This window comes from Delphinus delphis, chromosome 4 (genome assembly GCF_949987515.2).
Source record: "Delphinus delphis chromosome 4, mDelDel1.2, whole genome shotgun sequence".
Lineage (NCBI taxonomy): Eukaryota > Metazoa > Chordata > Mammalia > Artiodactyla > Delphinidae > Delphinus > Delphinus delphis.
Genome location: NC_082686.1, coordinates 86,892,222 through 86,911,660, shown reverse-complemented (window position 1 = coordinate 86,911,660; position 19,439 = coordinate 86,892,222). Strand labels below are relative to the sequence as shown.

The 19,439-nt window shown below is 37.2% G+C and overlaps 1 protein-coding gene across 8 annotated transcripts in view; it reads right to left on the bottom strand.

Annotated features, from left to right (window-relative positions):
• PEX5L (peroxisomal biogenesis factor 5 like) overlaps positions 1 to 19,439 on the bottom strand; it is a 250,634-nt gene that overhangs the window by 179,624 nt on the left and 51,571 nt on the right. For 5 of the 8 annotated variants that reach the window (XM_060011081.1, XM_060011082.1, XM_060011084.1 and 2 more), the window contains exons 1-2: positions 8,197 to 9,274; positions 6,638 to 6,709 (exon numbers count right to left, since the gene is read on the bottom strand). The exons of 2 other annotated variants lie outside the window; for them this stretch is intronic. In XM_060011081.1, the coding sequence (XP_059867064.1) occupies positions 6,638 to 6,709; positions 8,197 to 8,289 (165 nt within the window). In that variant the 5' untranslated portion in view covers positions 8,290 to 9,274. Of the gene's footprint in view, positions 1 to 6,637; positions 6,710 to 8,196; positions 9,275 to 19,439 lie in introns of those variants that run through there. One more of the 8 variants, XM_060011083.1, reaches the window with a different exon arrangement.

The following is a 19,439-nucleotide window of genomic DNA, read 5'->3' as shown; positions in this document are numbered from 1 at the left end:
GACAAAATAGCAGTGGTCCCGGATTCTAGACTTGGTTCTGACCAAAGGAGGCTGAGCTGGACACAAGGCTCTTCAGAGGCGCATCCCCATTTGAACCGCACAACAGACATCTGAGCCAGATGGTATTATTCCACTTCACAGATGAAGAAACAGAAACTCAGAGAACTTAAATTGCTCACTCCAAGGTCTTCCGCTTAGTAAGTGGCATAGCCAAGACTAGAAACTAGGACGATGGCCTCCTACTTCATTCATTTCAGGTGTCTCCTGCCTGCCCCTGTGTCACTCTATAAAGAGCGACCCTCTACATTTTTTTGCCTTCTATCTTCAGATCTCAGTAATGTGTCAGAAGACTCTGAAATTAAGATATTAGGTCTGCCCTTTCTGTTTTTCCTAGAGTCAGAGGTGATGCCTAGGGGTATCAGTATACTAAATTGAAATGCATCAATTCAAAAATCCAAAAAAACCTCTCAGCATTGTGAGTTTACAAGGAAAAATAAAGTAAGATATTTTGCATTACTGTGATTTCCACCCCTCACCCCCTTCTCAATTACCAGTAACTCAGAACTATTTTCATATTACTTGACACAAATAGGTAATATTTAGGAATAAAAGATGGGTAAAAATGCCTTTATCCCAGTAATTTTTCTATTTAACCTTGTGCAAAACTTTCCCCTTGCCTTGTACATTTATTGATGATAAATAGCTTTGCTGACAAGATGGCACTGATTGGACTACAGTAGTGAATCTCTGTTTACTCCAGTGCTGATTTCAGATAGATAGCAAATTTGAAAAGCTTTGGCCTCTCTCATCACACCTAAATATGGCTTATTTTCATTGAACCATTTCTCATCTATCACTGTTTCCGAGGAAAATGCTAATGAGCCTATGTCTGCTGTGAGCATAATGGGGGCAACCACAACGGCATAATGTGTGTGGTCCTTCCAGCGTCTCACTGTATCCTGCTTCAGAATCTCCAGGCTGCCCAGTTTGTTTCTTTTCTGCAAGTCTAAAGGGGGTTTCTGTTCTTGGTGACCAACATGGGGTTCCAAGAAGGTACCCAGGGAGAGTGTTATACATGACGCCAAGAGACAGGGTCTCAAGCTTTATAAGCCTCTCAGAGGTAAATGGGATATGACTTATATTTAAATTAAGTCACCATATTGATATGGCAAAAAAAGCACTGGCCAGATGGTGCTGAGTACAACAAGGCAGTGATACATATCACCCCCATTCCTTTTACTATTTATGAGTCCGAGAATCAGGTCAGCTGCTTAGATGGTGGTATGACCACACTAACTGGTAGCAGAAGGAAGCTCAGTATCTTTTCCTGTTAATCTGTTTTTCTCATTCTTCCATTTTTCTTTTACGTTGGCCTATATTTTCCTCTTTAGGATGCATTCCCACAATGACCACTAGGATAAAATTACAATCCTACTCAAATGCTTATGTGCTACTGGAAACACAAGGGGGTGGCGATACTCTGTCTCTTCTTTTTCTTTAGAGAAAAATCACAGAAATTCTAGTTTCCATTGCTTTCTGCTCGGGCTTCTCCTACAAATTTAAAAGGAGACTCTCATAAGGGTTTTGGGCTAAGAAAGGTATGTGTTGTCTCTCTCCATGGTACTTCTCACGTCTGGTCAAGGCCCTCTTGGAGGAGGCTGTGTAGGGACGGGAAGGGTGAGTGGATGGCAACAACCACCCTTCAGCTCTAATTTTGTGCACATTTGTTTTGAAGGACTTTTCTCTCCTAATAAGCTATAGGGGCCAAGAGGGAAGTAAACTGTTAAGGAGTGTTTGTGGAAAAGATTATCCCTGTGAGGGTTCAATAAACAAATACTGGCCAATTATGATACTTCCTAGTAGACGGTTATTTTATATAATTAGAGTACTGAAGCAAAACAGCTTCTTAATGCCCACCTATGGGATGACCAGTAATGGGCGACCGCAGAGAGCTATATAGGATGATAGATGGTGTACTGGCTTGCACATTGGGAGGGAAGGCTGGCTTCCAGTCCTCTCTGTGTACCTAAGCAGGGACTCGGGGGAAACTCGATTCACCTTTCTAGATCTCAATGTTCCTGTCTGCTGAATTGGGGTTGTGTGGTGGTGTTATGGACTGAATGTTTGTGTCCCCTCCAAATTCATATGTTGAAGCCCTAACCCTTAATGTGTCTGTATTTGGAGACAGGCCTGCAAGGAGGTGATAATGGTTAAATGATGCCTCAAGAATGGGGCCCTAAAAAGAGGAAGACACACCAGAGCTCGCTCTCTCTCTCTCTCTCTTTCTCTCTCTGCCATATGAGGATGTGAGGATAAAGTGAGAAGTTGGTTATCTACAGGTCAGGAAGAGAGCCTTCGCCAGAAACCAACCATGCCAGCCTGTTTATCTTGGACTTTCTAGCCGCCAGAGCTGTGAGAAAGAAATCTGTGTTGTTTAAGCCACCCAGTCTATGATATTTTGTATGGCAGGCCAAGCAGACTAATAGGTGGTGATGACTAGCTACTTAAAATGACATAATGGTTATAAATTCATCTTCTTAGAGAAACTCTAAGAGCTGGGGAGAGAAGAGTAGTATTTTACAAATAAGGAAACACCTCAAATCACAAGACTACCACAAGAACACAAGGCTACTAAGTGGAATTCAGTCAGATGCAAACCTGGGTCTTTAAGGCACCTTTAGTTGTAAATGTCCGTGATTTTCTTGTTTTCAGCATCCTTATACTGGATGTCTATGAATTCTAGTTTTTAGGTTTCCAGGTAATGCCCAGTTGAAGAATGTCAAATTTATCACAGGTCATACGTATGCTTTTTCTCTTTAGAACTGCAAGAGTTATTTCCTTTGACCCGGCCATTCTCAAAGTATGGTCTGGGATCAGCAGTGGGAACTGAGGACTTAGAAATCCAAATTCTGGGGCCCTACCTCTCGATCTGCAGAATTAGAAACTCTGGGGGTGGGTGGGGCCCAGCAATCTGTGTTCTGAGAAGCCCTCTAGAGGATTCTGAGGCTGCTAAAACTTGAGAACCATGGTTCTGATCCATATACACTTGTTCCCTTTGTCATGGGTTGACATTTGACATTTCCCCACCTTATTGCACTGAAAGATATGCAGCTGCAACTCTGAGTCCTACAGTCAACTAAATCTACGACATACTGTGAAAACTATTTTGAAAAATGCTTGAACCTACAAGTGTATCCCCTTTATAGTGATAATATTCTATAATTTTGTGTCAGCCTTGGTTACCTCCTTTAAGTCTGCTTGGAATTTGGAAACATTTTAGAAAAAAAGCTATCTTGGTGAACATATCACAAACCTTGAGTTAAACTGACTCTAATTAAAAATAGTAATTTAAAATAGAATTAATTTATAATTTATTCAAAGTGGCTAATGTTTTTAATCACTTACTCAAGGTACTTGACCATCTACTCCCCCACTCCCACCCCTGATATCTCAGCAACTTCAAAGAAAATTCATTTGTACATGAAATCTATTCCTAAACAAGACGCACCCCCTTCCAGTCAGGAAAGAATATTTTAATAAATAATAAGAATAATCCAAAATCCATATTTAAAATTTCTTTTAAATATGTATTTATTCTAGAAAGCCAAATATAGAACTAATTTTATATATTTTATTATAATTATATGTATATAATAACTATATATGTCTATTATGTATGTTATATAATTATACACATAATGAAATATCTGTATATATTTATATCAAATGTCTGGGTTTTAGAGGTATAAAGATTTTTATCTAATGCTTCCTTTGATTACTTTCCTATGCTTGAAATTTGAAAACTCTAGGGATTTTTGGAGAATATGGACTTCAATGCCAATGTGATACATTTATATTTAAATGACTATAGAAGTGTGTGGGTGTGTGATTACATATTATATGGCAGCTCCTATTACTTTAGGACATCAACACTAATCTAAGAATTCTCTGGAATGTTTTCATGTGTATCTCAAATAAATCTTGCCACTAAAATTTCACAAAAAGAGAAGCACAATATTGCCTTTTAGAAGAAAACCTTACACATTTCCAAAATTACTTTTTCTTATGTAGAAATAACACAGAAATCACCTTTTATCCCCTTGAATGTGGGCAGCCAGAGTGAACTGGGCTGCTTCTGCTATTAATTTGCTTACATAAGCAAAATTGTGGGCTTTCTGTGGAAGTACAAGACTGGCAAATCACAGGACTGATAAAACGGCATATAGCTTGCACAGCATTTGTAGAGCAACAGCTTCTGAATGACAGATTAAATGAGCTTAGTAGACTTCTGCCCTTCACAGCACTCCAACTATTTTATTTAAAGCTTTTTGCAATTATATGAAGATTGACTAACAAAATTCTACCATGTTTCTGAAAAGACACAGGAAGACTAAATTGAACATAAAGATTCCTTCCCCCCTGCCAAAATATATATAACAACTGTGAGATGAAGCACTATTAGAAAAAAGTGTTTTACCACATCCACACATAAACACACATACAATTTTAAAGTTGATCTCTTAAACTTAGGAAGAATTTTTTTGTAGTGTTATAAAGACTAATTAGAGTGTTTTCCCAAATATTTTTCTTCGAGATGTCAACGCTGTCATTGTTTCTACCTAGGATTTGTTCATTACATCAACACCAAATAAACCTTCCCCAAAAGGAAGGACTACTCTTACTGCCAACAGCAAACACCAAAGCCAACTCATATTCATAATTACTCATCTTTTGAGACATGTTTTGACATGAATGACTCAGCAAAGCTGGGTCACTGCCAACTGGTGCCAACTGGTCCAACGGCACCGGAGGAAACATGATAACTACAGAGACAACAGTGACTGAGAAACTGAATCCTCCCTCATTTGATCCAGGCAAGAAAAGTGTTATTTTCTGAAGAAGGAGGAAAGTGCATTCTCTTTTTTAAAAGATTGCTAAACAGTTAATAAAATGTGTTTAGGCACAACAATATAAATTTTGTGAAAAGTGCCACGAGAATAAAAGAACAATGACTCCCTTTTCTGAATCCCCAAATTCACTTAAAACAAAAAGAAGCTTTAGGAAAAACTAAAGAAAAGAAAGAAAGAAAACAAAAGCAGCTTTAGGGGTAGAATGATAGTAAAGAAGTACAAAAACAGTAGGAATTTAACTTCTACATGATTAAAGAAGAAATAAAAAGTAAAACTTTTAATTTTAATAGAGAAATTTATAGGTATATGTTCTCATAATATACTCAATTGTATTTTACTAGTTCATTTGCCAGGGAGGTCCAGTCCTTTCATCAGAATGCTAGTCTACAGCACAGGATCTATGGGAGATGGAGATCACACACCCCAAGTAATTAATCTGGCATAGTTAAAATGATAGCTAATAGCCCAGCAGAGCCCTCAGGCTCCAGTCCCACTTATCTTATTAACCGAACTGACAATTTGGCGCTGAGTAGAAACATAGGGCCATATCCAACACTCTTCCACCCTGGTTTACTCAGGAGCAGGAGGAGAGTGAAGATAAGGCAAGAAAAACTTGAAGGTAGTTTGAGTGAACCCTGTAGTATGGACATACTCTGCACCTCCTGGGGAGATGCTTTGTTCAGTTTTCCCCAGAAGACCACTTCAGTTACCTTAATTATTCCAGGCCTAATAAGCCAGTTGGTAAGTTAATTGTTTCTGGTTGCTATCTTCTGATGATCATTTTTCCTTTTTTCAGAAATAGACACAATGGCTCCTTTAATGCAATCACCACGATGCAAAACAGACTGCATGATTGATTAGGAAACTGTCTAAATTCAACTTGGCTTTCTGTAACTTGCTGACTGCCTTCTTTCTAACTTCTTCATCTGCTCAGATTCCTTTGAATTATTTCTCTGTCTCCACCTGAGCTTACATCAGAATCAGAGCCACTTACACATGAAATAGATGTGCAGTTATCTTGTCTCCCTGATAATTAACAAAGACGTTAAGGTCTAATGCCAATTCAGTGGCACGAGCTGGATACCTTCCATTACCTGTCATTGTTTACAGTATATTAAGCAGTTTTCATTTCACCTTATGGGCCCATATGAAATATAAGCTAGATGTTTCTCAAATCACAGGCAGTATTAAAGAATATTAAATAGCTTCTTTTTTTGTTTGTTTTTAAAAAAAGTCTCTAAATTTACTGCAGACAATCTGAGAAAGTAAATTGGGCAATATGTTTAAACGTCTCAGTTTTTTAAAGTCTTATATCCCTGTCCTCTTAACTTATATTTATTGTCTTACACTAATAGTAGCATTTCTCATTTTCAAAATAATTTACTTTCTGGTGCTTATTTAAATATTTTTTTCCAACAAATTATCATTGTACTGATTTCATTTTTCAAGTGGGGCTTTTAATTTCCAAAAATTCTCTTATCTTGCTCTGCTTTATTTTTCATCATTCTTACATACAGGACATACATGTTGACATCATGCAGAAGTCAGTGCATCAGAGGCGTTAGACAGGGAGGCTTAGCTGCTTTCAAAATCTATCTTATTATGCAGGCCTCAGTTAGATGAGCTAAGCTAATATAGCTTCCAGGGCAGGGCTGAAAGCTCAAAGGGCTTCAGTTGTCAAAAATCTACAATGCAGCATTAGAAAATGCATGTAAGCATTCACTTACCTGCTTTTGATCAACAATTATTTTCAGGTCTTCATCACTGCTTAGTTTTCCATATCCTTTTTCTTTACTTTTCTTGTGAAAGAATAATTTTAAATGATCATTTAGTTTCTTTCCATTAATAATGTTAATTCCCACTTAATACTTCTTAAAGATAAAAGTCTTTTCTTAGCATTGTTCACTAGTCATAATACATCATTCTTTATGCCAATCTCTCATGGACAACAGAAAATATCTTCATTAAACTGCTGGCTTCTGCTTAGCCTCTCCCATCCAAATTATACTTTTAATCCTTCTCTGAATATTGTTATGCTTCCTTTCTTTCTTCAATTGTATATTTTTAGAAAAGATTCTTTAATAATTCGAGATAAATAAGCAACTCCTTAAAGAGTCCCAGCACATTTTTCTTAAAGACTGAAACTGCATTTAGTGATTATATTATGCTTAAGATTTCAACTATTAAATGTTTTATTTTAATCCTTTATATATTTTTAAGACTAAGCAAGAATAGCACCACTCAGGTAACGAATCTTCAGATTTTCTGTATTTGCTTATAAATCTGATGAAAACTAACATTGGCAAAACAACTCAGAAATAATTTTAAAAAGATAAGTAAAATAATTTTCAAAATTAGGTAGTTTGAAAAGTTGGTAGGGTACGGACCATTTTAAAAAATGTACTTTATTGGCATTTTCCCCCATCTATGCTCCCCATAGCAAAAGTTCATAACTTCATAAGTTAGAAAAGGACATAGATCATTACAATCATTTTACTGTTGTGTTACAGGAGAAAGATAATACGTCTGAGTCTTTTCTTTTTCTTTCTCCCAGTTGCAATGGTTAAACAAAATACCATTTGGAATGACAGTTGCTTCTTCATAATTTCAGAAACATAGTACCTTCATAGAGGACCAGTAAGAAAAAGAAAAGAAAATTCACTACATAATTAGCTGTAATCCAAGGTTATTATTTTTAAAAAAAGCAATTCTTGCTCTCGGTATTAATTATATCAACTAGAATTAAGGGAATTAAAAATATTTCTTATGTTTGTATCTACTGTGCCATATTAGGATCCTCATCTCATTGGGGGAAGAATTACAACCTTCAGCGAACATGACATAAATCTTCTTTATACTGTGGGAAACGATTCTTGTCTGTTTTTTCTCCTATAACATTTCAAAAGCAGATTTCCATATTTCCTCCCCAATAAACATACCTCCTATTTTTGTGGGTTGTTTTTCTGTAATAAAGATATTTTTTCTGAATCTTCAAGTACTAGAATGCATAAATAAAATCTGAATTCTCATTCATATATTAATGAGTTTAACCACTTAGAACAGAACAGATGGCCACAGTATTTCTCTCTATTATTATTCTTGTCCTCATTTGAGGTTCCATTTCAGGACTGATGGAAAACAAAAAGAACAAGGTTGGTTTTGATCAAGATGGACTTCCTTCCTACCACTTTGCTTTAGTACACTGGTTGCCATAAGATATTGTCCAGAGACCCTCTAATGCAAAACATTAAGAAATGCCTTTCTGAATATTGATCTGTATACTTACCAAGTAGCTCATGTGCATGACCCGACTTCTGGACAAAAGGACATTAAGTAGAGATGGAATGTGGGTCTTTCCATCCATTTCACTGTCAGACATCCCAGAATTCTTTGCACCAGCGGCAGTGGCTTCATTGCCAGAACTTGCTGACCAGAGAACCACAGATCTTGCCCAGCAGCACTATTTATAGTGTGCCACAATAATCGAAGTATCCCCGAATCACTGTCTTGACTTTGTAAACATTGTGAAATTTGGGGTTTGCACAAAAAATTATTGAAACTAAAATTTCTTCTTTTCTAGCTTATATCCAAGTATATGTTCCCTGACTGCTTTTCTAGTTTAATGCTCAAAAAACCCCTCCATCTATTATTATACACATTTTTATATTTCATCTCACGCATATGGACTACTCAGCTCCTCTGTCATAAAAGCTTTCAATTCTCCCTTTTCAATGTCCTGCCCCAGACTTTCTTGTGATTAGCAAATCACTGCTAATAGATATAACAATGTCGGCATTCACAGAACGTAATTCAAGATCGCCATTTCTGCCAATACCAGATTCCACTTTTCCAGTTTAATCCCAACTCCCTATCTGGTTTATTACTAAATTTTATCAGGAAGAGGCTAGGGAAGGAGATTATATCCCAACTATTGCTAAGTAGAAGTTGGCATTTTCCAAGAGTGGGGGAGGCTCTGGGCTTGCTCTTAAGCCCCTACTTTCCAAACAGCAGACAACTAACTGTACACAGAGTCAGAAGCCTTCCAGTTTTACTCTAGAGTTAAGCAATATTTTCTAGCTCACCCCATAACCCAGGGGGATTAAGCCTTTTCTAAGCCATAATGGTTATTCGCTCACTTACTGCTTATTTCTAGTGCGAGTATAATCCTCTTTCAAGCACTCAGCTTCCCACTTTGACTGCTTAGATCAGCCAGCCCAGGCCGGGGTCTTCAGCTCTCCTCCCTCCTCCCAGCCGGGAATCCCTGTCTTCTATCTCTGCACTTTGTCAAGCACAAAAAGCAACTCCATAGTTTCTGCGTGGTCTTTCACATTAGCCAAAGGACTGAACTAGAAGGAGAAAGAAAGCTAACCTCCCCACTGTCCAAGCGTGAGGAGGCAGGGCTTCTGTGGGAGGAGAAGCCCGAGGGTAATCACTTCCTGTGCTCCGCCCACCTCCCCTGGCAGCCACTGGGGCTGAGGATTTCAACTGAGGCAGTAAGGTTAGGCCCCTGTCCACCTCAGCCTGAGCATGCTGCTTGTGGAAAGCCGATTTTGTGCACTGCTCCCCTATGTGCAGCTGAGGAGGGAGCCTCAGTGCAGTGGAGCTAAAACAGTGCAGCGGAGCTAAAACAGTGCAGCTGAGGAGGGAGCGTCAGTGCAGTGGAGCTAAAACAGTGCAGCTGAGGAGGGAGCATCAGTGCAGTGAAGCTAAAACAGTGAGGACCTCGAGGTGGGAGAAGTGAGGAAAGGAAGGAAATAGTCATCATTTGCTGAGAATGCCTCCCTCCCTGTGAGAAGCTTTCAGCTCAGGATAAGTGTCCGGTCTCTGAAACTCCAAACACAGTATCTCCCCTCTCCCTCACACATTATGAACCCTTTCTGAGTAACTGGTAGGAAAACTATCTAGTTATTTTTTAGTACTGCCAAATTTTTTAATACCACTGAATCAGAGCTGTTGTTTTCTTAGGAACATCGAGCCTAACTGGTAATCTTTCCCCTCTGTAAATGTTCCACCAGCTCTCCTTGACCCTATCTACCTCCACAAAAGTGAAACAGAAAGCTGGGTTTATTCCCTTGAACTAAATAAACCATAAAACTTGGAAACTGTATAGGAAAACCATATATGGCCACAGACATAGAATGTATTATATAAGGAAAATTTGCAAGTAAGTAACAAAACAGTAATAAAATTTGATGGGATAGAGACCTGACAAATGAAGTACCCAATGTTCATTTTAGAATAAGAGTTATGAGTTTATGAAAAAGTAAGAGTTTTAACTGAAAGCTACTAGTTGTATATGGGTTGAATTAAGAGGATTCATCATACTCACTAGGAATGGAATATATAAGGGAAGTTTTGAAAAGGAAAAGGAACATATGATTTAATTAATTGTACAAATTAGCCTCAATGACAATTTTTGCCTAACTATAGATGTCAAAATAAATATAAAGGTTTGCATATAAAATTACAAAAAATATTATGACTATTACTTATTTAATACTGCAATGTGATAAATAGTAGACCTGAATTTATTTAAGCAAATGTTAATGAAGAATAATAATATACACAAAAGAAGCAAAGACCTTCCTACTCCCTTTGTGGTTGTCAGTATTCAGTTCCTGTCTTCTTATTTTTCCTACCTTCAATCCCTTCTTCACGACCACCTTCCTTCCTGCAGCCTGCAAAACTGCTCAGTTTTCCCTGTTCTAAAAGACGACTTCCTCACATCTGCCTTCCCCTAATGACATTCATTTAATCTCTCTTATCTCTTTACCATCAAGCTTGAAAGAGTGGTCCGTGCTCACTAGCCATAGTTCCTTCCTTTCTCTTCACTTCTAAACCAATCACAATCAGGTTGCAATTTACTATAGTTGCATTCTTGACGGTCACCAATGTCCTCCTAATTATCAAATTCTCTAGCAGCCCTTTTTAGAACTAACTGTATGAATTAGTCCCAAATGCACCTTATGATTGACTATAGATGTCAAAATAAATGCAAATATTACTTCTTTCAGTGGTCAGGTCTGTATCATGTATTTTCAGAAATGTCTTTGTTGTTATTTACACCGTTACAGCTGTTACACGGTGTTGCCACCAGGTGAATAGGATATCAGCGAGAGGGGGGAGCACATACTGTGCTAAGAAGATACTTGCTGAGTTTGAGGTGTCTGTGGAAAGTTCATCCAAGTGGAAAGATCCAGTTGGCCGCTTGGTTATATGGATCTATATTTTTAGAAGAGAGATAGGGCAAGACATATGGATTGATGGGGATAATTAAAATTGTAGGAGTGGTCAAACTCATTAAAAAAAGAAAATGTAGAGTCAGAAGAGAAGAGGACTAAGGCTGGAGTCATGGAGAATCATTATATTTAAAGAATGGGCCAAAGAAAAGAACCCAGTGAAGGAGGCAGAATAGGAGTGGCCATAGGTTTAGGAGGAGAGCCAGAATGCAGTCCAAGGAAAACAAGTCATAAATGGTGTCAAATGCTGATGAAAGGTTAAATAAGGAGAACTGCACACTTTCACTGTATTTGACATTTTGGAAGTCATCCAGGATGACTTAGTGAATTAGTGAAGGTGGAACCAAGATTAGAGTAAATTAATGAATATATTGGTGGTAAGGATGAGAGAGGACTTATTTTCCCTTAGAAAACTTGAATAAAAAGGGAAAGGGGAAAATTTGTTAAGGTGGTAGATCTCATCTTAAGTGTTCTTATGCCACAGCTTAAAAAAAAAGAGCGAGAGAGAAAGAGGAGCAAGAATGCTAGTGAAAAGACAAAAAATACAGAGTGAAAATACTAGGAAAGTTATAGTTTTTCCCCATTTCCTTGTGTAAAGGTATTGAGTATGTTCATAGTTCAAGAAGGAGCAGTAATGAAAGTGAAAATGTAGATACCAGAGGGTGAAGGGGAATAATTCATGAAGCAAGAAAGTAAGAACAAAGTGCTTTTGGAGAAAAACTGCATGTTTCTCTTTCAAAATTTACAATTTTGTGGTATATATTTACATAAGAAAAATCTAGAAGGATATATACCAAATATTAAAAATCCTTTTCTCTGGGCGATGGAATTATGCATGATTTGTGTGTTCTCTTTATACTTGGCAGTTCTTTTTAGAATAAGAATGAATTTCTTTTATAATAATAATAAGAAAGAAAACAAAATATGATTGCTTGAGAGATCTATACAATTGCCAATAGAAAAGACTCATTTTAAGTCTACTTTGCAGAAAAGCGACTGGGTCAGGGCTTTACCCTTCCTTTAATATGTTTCTGGAGGGATAAATACTAGTTTTTTTTTTCTTTAAATGTAAGTTTCATGGTACAGTTATTGCTTCTGTCCCTTGTGGCCAATGTGGTAGGATGGCGAAGTGGATGTTTTGTTTATTGTATTTAATATGTCCCTTTCCTCTTCACTCTCCCTTATAATATTAGCTTTCAGTTTTTGATATTTTGGTCCCATGTCCCTTCTTTTTTTAAAAGATCTGCAGTGTCAGCACATCTACCAACACCACTGCTGTGGGAGCCAAAGAAACAATGAAAGGAGAAAACAGAAAATGAGGGAGGAGTTTCTCCCCAAAGACTTGAAATGAAAGCTTGAGAGTTTCTCCATTTAGGACATAAGCCTGGACAGACCTTTTAAATAGAAAGTAGTCACCTTACCAATTAAAAGGACAATTTGCAGATCTTTTATTTTTCTCATAGATGGAGGAAATCAACCTTCTGAAGGGGAAATTCATTACAGAGAATTATTTGCAGAGGTGCTTATTACACTTGGCATTTTTCAAGAACTATTTTTTTTCTTTTTTAAAGACATTCACAGTTGTGTTCTCCCCCCACCAACTGTGATGTTATGGAAAAACAAAATAGCCACAGGGTGTAATTTTTTAGTTTCCGGGCCAGGCTTGAGCAAACATAACATATGGTAATCAAACTCTGTCCTAAAGGTATATTGCTGGGTGAAAAAAGAAAGTAAGCACAACAAATATGTTGATGCATTTTAAACCATGTCTTAAGTCATATGCATATGACCAGATATTTAGTAATTTTTTGATTTTAAGGCTAAGTGTAATTGGGAAAATAGATATTCCAGTTACTTACTAGTTGAACAATAAAATGGCAGTGATGCACATTATAATTTTCACTATAGTCTTGAAGACCCTCCTTAATGCTGCCTTTCCTATCTTTAGAGTGGCTCTTGGTCTATAAGAAAATAACCTGAAGAGTTTTAAAGCTTCTTAGAATATTTTCTATTTTCCAGGTTTTTCAAAGATGAGAATTCTCCAACATAAATATCCATTAAGGTTGCTCAATCTTATGTCATTGTACGATGACATTTTCTCAAGAACACAAGTTCAGTATTAGGTATGCACCTTCTTACATATCTTTTCCAATATTTTATCATAAGAAATCAAACATACAGCAAAGTTACAAGAATTTTACAGTGAGCATCTGTAAACTTACTACCTAGATTCTACCACTAACATTTTACTATACTTGCTTTTTGCATATCTGTCCATCTATCTGCTGATTTTAAGGCTAAGACTAATTGGGAAAGTATAGTACATATAGTATATACTATTTTTAAAGTATAGTACATATAGTACATACTATCACAGTTTTACAGATTCTTTCCCTCCAAGGTTTATTTAATTTAATTTAATTTTAAAACTCAAAAAGCAAAACCATTGGTTTAGTAAGCTTCCAAAATAAGAGCACTAAAAGTTTAGGATGTGTTAAACCTACAGCAAATCATTACTTTCATTTGAAAAGCAAATCAGCGAACTGCATTTCTAGTGCTAGTGATAGGTCCTATCACTAAGATTAGGGAAGAGGATTTCTGATCAAAGGGCTGGGATTTTTATAGCTCTCAGTCAAAAACAAGTGATCAAACAACTCAATTTTCTGAGACGAATACAGGGTGTGATAGGCAGTTCCCGTTGATATTAATCGTCGTCCTTAATGTCATATTCTTTGATCATCAGTGTTTTCTGAAAATAACTTCACTTTATTCTGGGCTATGCAGTAAGTATTTACCTCTGGTACATCCAACAAAAATAGCAAGACTCAGGCGGGGCTAAGATGGCTAATGGCTACTCAGAGGGGTTACATATGCTCTAAGGAATAGTACAGTACTTGGGTGGTTTATTGAGATTAAGTAGGCAGAAAACAAAAAATTAAACTTGAAATTTCAGTTATGTCAGATGCAGCAATGTTCCACATTACTTTGAGGACAATAAATACACTCTTCTTAACCCTCCCTCACTTCCAAAACCAAACAAAACCACATTCAAAGGAAAAAAACAGACAAAAAATGATATCCTACTTAACAGGAAAATTCTGAGTCCAATTCTTTCATCTGAAAGGTTCTTGTCTCTACAAAAATCATTTTCTCATCTCCTCTAGACTAGGCTCTTGAAGCTGTAAATGCAGTGGTATATCATGTAATGACTGATATATAAAAATTGTTTCCTGCCTGCTGAAGATGATTGAAAAATGATATATATTTCAGCCTACTAGATTTCTCGGCATTATGTGGTATTGGTGCTATTTCCGCTATTTCCAAGGCAAGGTGAAACTAAATGCACTCCCATTTGGCAGTTTTACCTGTCATCACTCAAAGAGCAGTGCTGGAGTGCTTGTTGGTGTAAGACAGGTAAGGGGCCTGAGAGAACTGCCATTATTTTGGATCCTCAAATGGTAAATAAACACTCCTATCACATAAAAAGTCTCCTTTCCCCCCAAAAACTAATAAGAAGACAAACTATGTATTCTATATTTTTGCAGCTTGAGAAGAATAAGAAATAATCTCTTTAGAACTCAAACTGTTACTTGATGCTCTGCTTCTGATCCTTATTGACATGATTTCTTGTTGTTATATGCATTGGCCCTACCAGACGGGGGCTAGAAGCGTGTTATGCCAAAATCAAAAACAGTACTTATCACTGGCCTCTCCAGTGGCTCCTTTTCCCTCTCACTGGTGCACTTGGTTGGTGCACCTGGCATCGCACACCTGCTAATGACTTCTTTATAACCACTGATCTGGACATGATGATTTCATGTCTTTGTGAGAGAAAACAGCAATCTTTTAATTTTAATAAAAAGGAAAGAAAAAACTTGCTGCCTCTATAAGCATTCTGTTTGCCAGGTATATTATGCCTCTATGATGCATAGATGACATTGATGACAGTGCTTGAGAAAAATTTGTCTATGAAATTTTGTTTCTGACAAGTGTCAACCCAAAGTTTGTGCTTCAGCCAGAAAACCTATGCAGAAAGTTAAAGTTGTTTACCATTAAGCTACATCTATGTGACTCATTGACTTGTAACCAGCTTTTTAAAAATTATAGCTAACATAACTTGAGGATATTTTTTTTTCATATGAATCTACACACAGCCACAACAGCTTAGAATATATCTTTCCTCTTCCTGAGAGTGATATTCCCTGGAGGTATAGCCCAATACTCTTACCTCTGGGCTCTCCCCCGTGGCCTTGATAACCTCAGGAATCCTAATACAACACTACAGCTCTCATCATTTCTCCATCAGTCTCCTGATGGCTTCTTTTGTTCATCCCTTTTCTGCAATGGCTTATAAATTCATTGATGACAACATTATAGATAAGACATGGAAATCCCTAGAAGGTAGGCAGGTCTGGGTTCCCATTCATCTTTGTCATGGATAAAGGCTTCTGGGCAATTACTTGTGCAGGGAGCTCTTCTAAGCCACAGGATGTACAGGTGCAAGAAAGATCTGGGCCATGGACAGCTCATTTATCCACTGGACATGTGACAATCAGTTAAAAGATTAAAACAGCAGAGTCCAGGGGACATGTAGCCCTTCACACACAACTTTTTGACAAACCTCAACTAACACCTTGCTTGATATAGAAAGTATTACTGCTAATGAGGGGAAAAATAAAGTGGCATAGAATGAAAGGCAAAGTTTACATAGTTTTATTTATATAAAGTATTGTCACCAACCACCTGAGATCAAGTATCCTCTGAATCCTTGGCTCAAGTAAAAAGGAGTCTGATGGCTAGAAACTGTATATTTGAGTTACGAGGCAATTTTTTTTTAACTTGGGAAGATGCAAGGTAGAGTGCGTGACAATGTCAGACGTTCAAATACTTCATGAGTTTGTTCAGACAAAATCGTATTAATTTAGAACAAGGGTTGCTTCATGTTGATGCATGATCAACCTTTTAGCACTAGGCATGCTAGATTCAGTCAATACAATTATGTGATAGTAATCACAAAAAGAGTAATAGGTAGTGGATCACTCCTGACGTCTTCGGAAAATATGACATCCAAAAATAAGCATAAATGCATACAAATACACATGACATTTTTTGCACTTTGTTGATTTTTACAGGAAATTCCATATGACTTAATCAGTTGATAAGAAAGAAATGGTTTTCAAAAAATAAACAACTATAAAACCTCCCTTATTTGGTGATGAGATAAGGGATAGAGGGAGCTTCTCAAATATGGTAATTTATTTTTCCTTGGCATAAGTATGGAGTATATTCATTTTGTTCTCGTACTACTTTAAACATTTTATATATATTGTATTTTACAATAAAAGTATATTACTAAACTTTTATTTTTAATACATTCTATAGATTCAAAATATCAATTTTTTTTTCAATAAAAGAGACTTGGGTGTCATGTCTAAGGTGATAATGGAATAGATTTTGCCATATTTTTGGTCTACTTTACCGCTATATTTTGAGCTTCCTGAGGTCAGGGGCTGTGTTATTCACTCATCCTCTAAGTATTTTTGATCATCCACTATGAATGTGCTGAAATCTCGGGCTCTAGAGCCCACAAGGGAGGTGTGGTCCCCTGGTCTCGGAAAGCTCGATGCCTACAGTGGAAAGGAGGTAATTAAGCAAGCAGTTATAAACTTGTGAGGAACCTATGACAGAGGAGTCTGGAGATGTGAAGGAGACCATGGGACTTCACTTTGTGTAAAGATCAGAGGATGCCTGGAAGAGACACTGGGATTTGAATGATGAGGACAAGCCATCCAGGTGGAAGAGAGGGCATACAGAGGGAAGACCAAAGTTAGGAGATGGCAGGGTCTTCTAACATCAGAAAGGAGGACGGTGTGGCTGAAGCAGAGTTGGGTTTTGGGAGGGTGATCTCAGATGAGGCTGCAGAGGAAGGTGGGGTCTTAAATCACATCTTTATGTTAAAGGCAATGTGGAGCCACGCAGGGTTTTAAGCAGGAGAGGGACATTATCAAATCTGTGCTTTAGGAGGCCTACTCTGGCTTAAGTGTGGGAAATGGATTGGAGGAAAGAAGAGCGGAGCAAGGAGAGCAGCTGAGGGCCACTAAAGTGGTCAGTGTGTGTCAGCCATGGCGTCTTTTACAATTGGTGTGTTGTTAGTTGAGAGCTGACCACACACTAATTCTGACATGCTTAATTCATCACTTTGTGTGCCATAAGATTACTTTTTCAATACTGGCAACTATAAGTGATAAAAGCATCTGTATTTTCTGTAGTCGGGGATTAAATTAGCAGTGAATGGGCCTACAAACAACACATGCTAGGCACTCACTTATTTTGGTAACATGTAAAATTATTTTAGGAAAAGTACGATGAAACAAAAAAACTTTTGAGAGATAGAGACAGAGATTGATAGCTACAGAGAAAGAGAGAATATATTTTGACTAATATAGAAAAACATTTTGCATTTAATGAAGGATATTTTTGCACTCTGTAAAGTTCTAAAGCAATACCTAAACTTTTCTTTTCGTTTCTTGCTATTTGACAAAAACAAAGGGAGTCTTTAAAAAAATACAATGCAAAATTTTTCAGTACTGCAGAACAACTAAAAGGATTTATTGTGATTTTGGACATCAACAACAGGAATTCTTTATGCAAACCTAAGAAGTGAACTGCCCAGGGAGTATAAAATATTGAAAAGGAATGTATTTACTCATTGCTTCCATTGCATTTCACTTGTTTTTAACTTGTCAGAGGATAAAACTTTATAATGGGGGAAAGCTGGAGTAAGGTGAGGTAGAGTAAGGTAGATTCAATCACAATATTTATCTTCCTCCTCAAAGTTTCTTTGGGAATTCTCGCAACTTAATGAGACACTCCTTTGTTATTTATATTTAAAAATAATTACGTTACATGCAAACTACTGAAGGATATTCACATGTAAGCAAACCTCAGAGCTACAGAACAGACTTCTTTCTATAAGACCACAGCATCCCAGTGAATATAGATCTTCTTCCATCAGTTCTAACCTTTGCATTTTTCCTTTTTTTCCTCTTCAGGAACCAAACCCAAATCTTAGATGCTTGTATTATGGAGGTCGTCACAAAATTATAAAGAGACAATGAGAAAGACTCCTTGAACAATACAGAGCAGAGAAATTTTAGTGAAAAAGAGCATGAAGCTTATATCAACTTGAGAGCCCTGTAGGGTCTCTTTGAAGACTTTTCTTGCAATCTCCAATTAATACCTGAAGTGAACACTATATTGATAACACAGTACTGAGAGACAGAGGCTGGCTGCAGCTCAATTAATTTAAATACATCTTTGGAAGTAGATGTAGACTTTAATAAAGAGTCTTTAAAAAACTCTGCACTCTTGCAAAATCGTCCTGGGTAGGCGAGTGTGAGGATTTTAGAGATGAAGTGAGGCTCCAGTAAAAGGAACAGCTGAATTGCCATGGATATAGGACTGTGCCCCACATGGACAGAGCTTTTTAAGATTATAAAAACAGAAGCTTCTCCTTATAAGAAACACTAAAAAAAAATTTTAAAGTGCAGAAGTGTGTTTATCACATTAATGATGCTCAGTAAACATTTAATGAAATCCTTTTGCTTTATAGCAAAAAGGAAAAGATTAACAACTCCCATTACTCCTAAACACTCTTATTCTCTCTTGTTGATGTCATCCCCCAATATTTATACACAGACATACACATATACATGTGTATAAATATATATGCTCATATATATGTATATATACACAAATGTATTTTTATGACGTAAAAGTGGATTTATTGGGTTGGCCAAAAAGTGCCTTCAGTTTTTAAGAAAAAATAAAAGACACATTTTTCATTTTCACCGAGAACTTTATTGAACAATGTATTCACCGTTTTGTTCCACTACATTATTTTTCAGGCAACTTCATAATTCCATCTTTCCAAAACTTTTTATCTTTTTTTTTTTTTTTTTTTTTTTTGCGGTACGCGGGCCTCTCACTGCTGTGGCCTCTCCCGTTGCGGAGCACAGGCTCCGGACGCACAGGCTCAGCGGCCATGGCTCACGGGCCCAGCTGCTCCGCGGCTGTGGGATCCTCCCGGACTGGGGCACGAACCCGCGTCCCCTGCATCGGCAGGCGGACTCTCAACCACTGCGCCACCAGGGAAGCCCCAAAACTTTTTATCTTTTTGAGCAAAGGACTGTTCCAGGTGCTTTTTACAGTCTTCCAGGGAATTGAAATTTTTTCCAATAAGAGAATTTTGTAAAGACCGAAATAAATGGAAATCTGAAGGTTCAGTGTC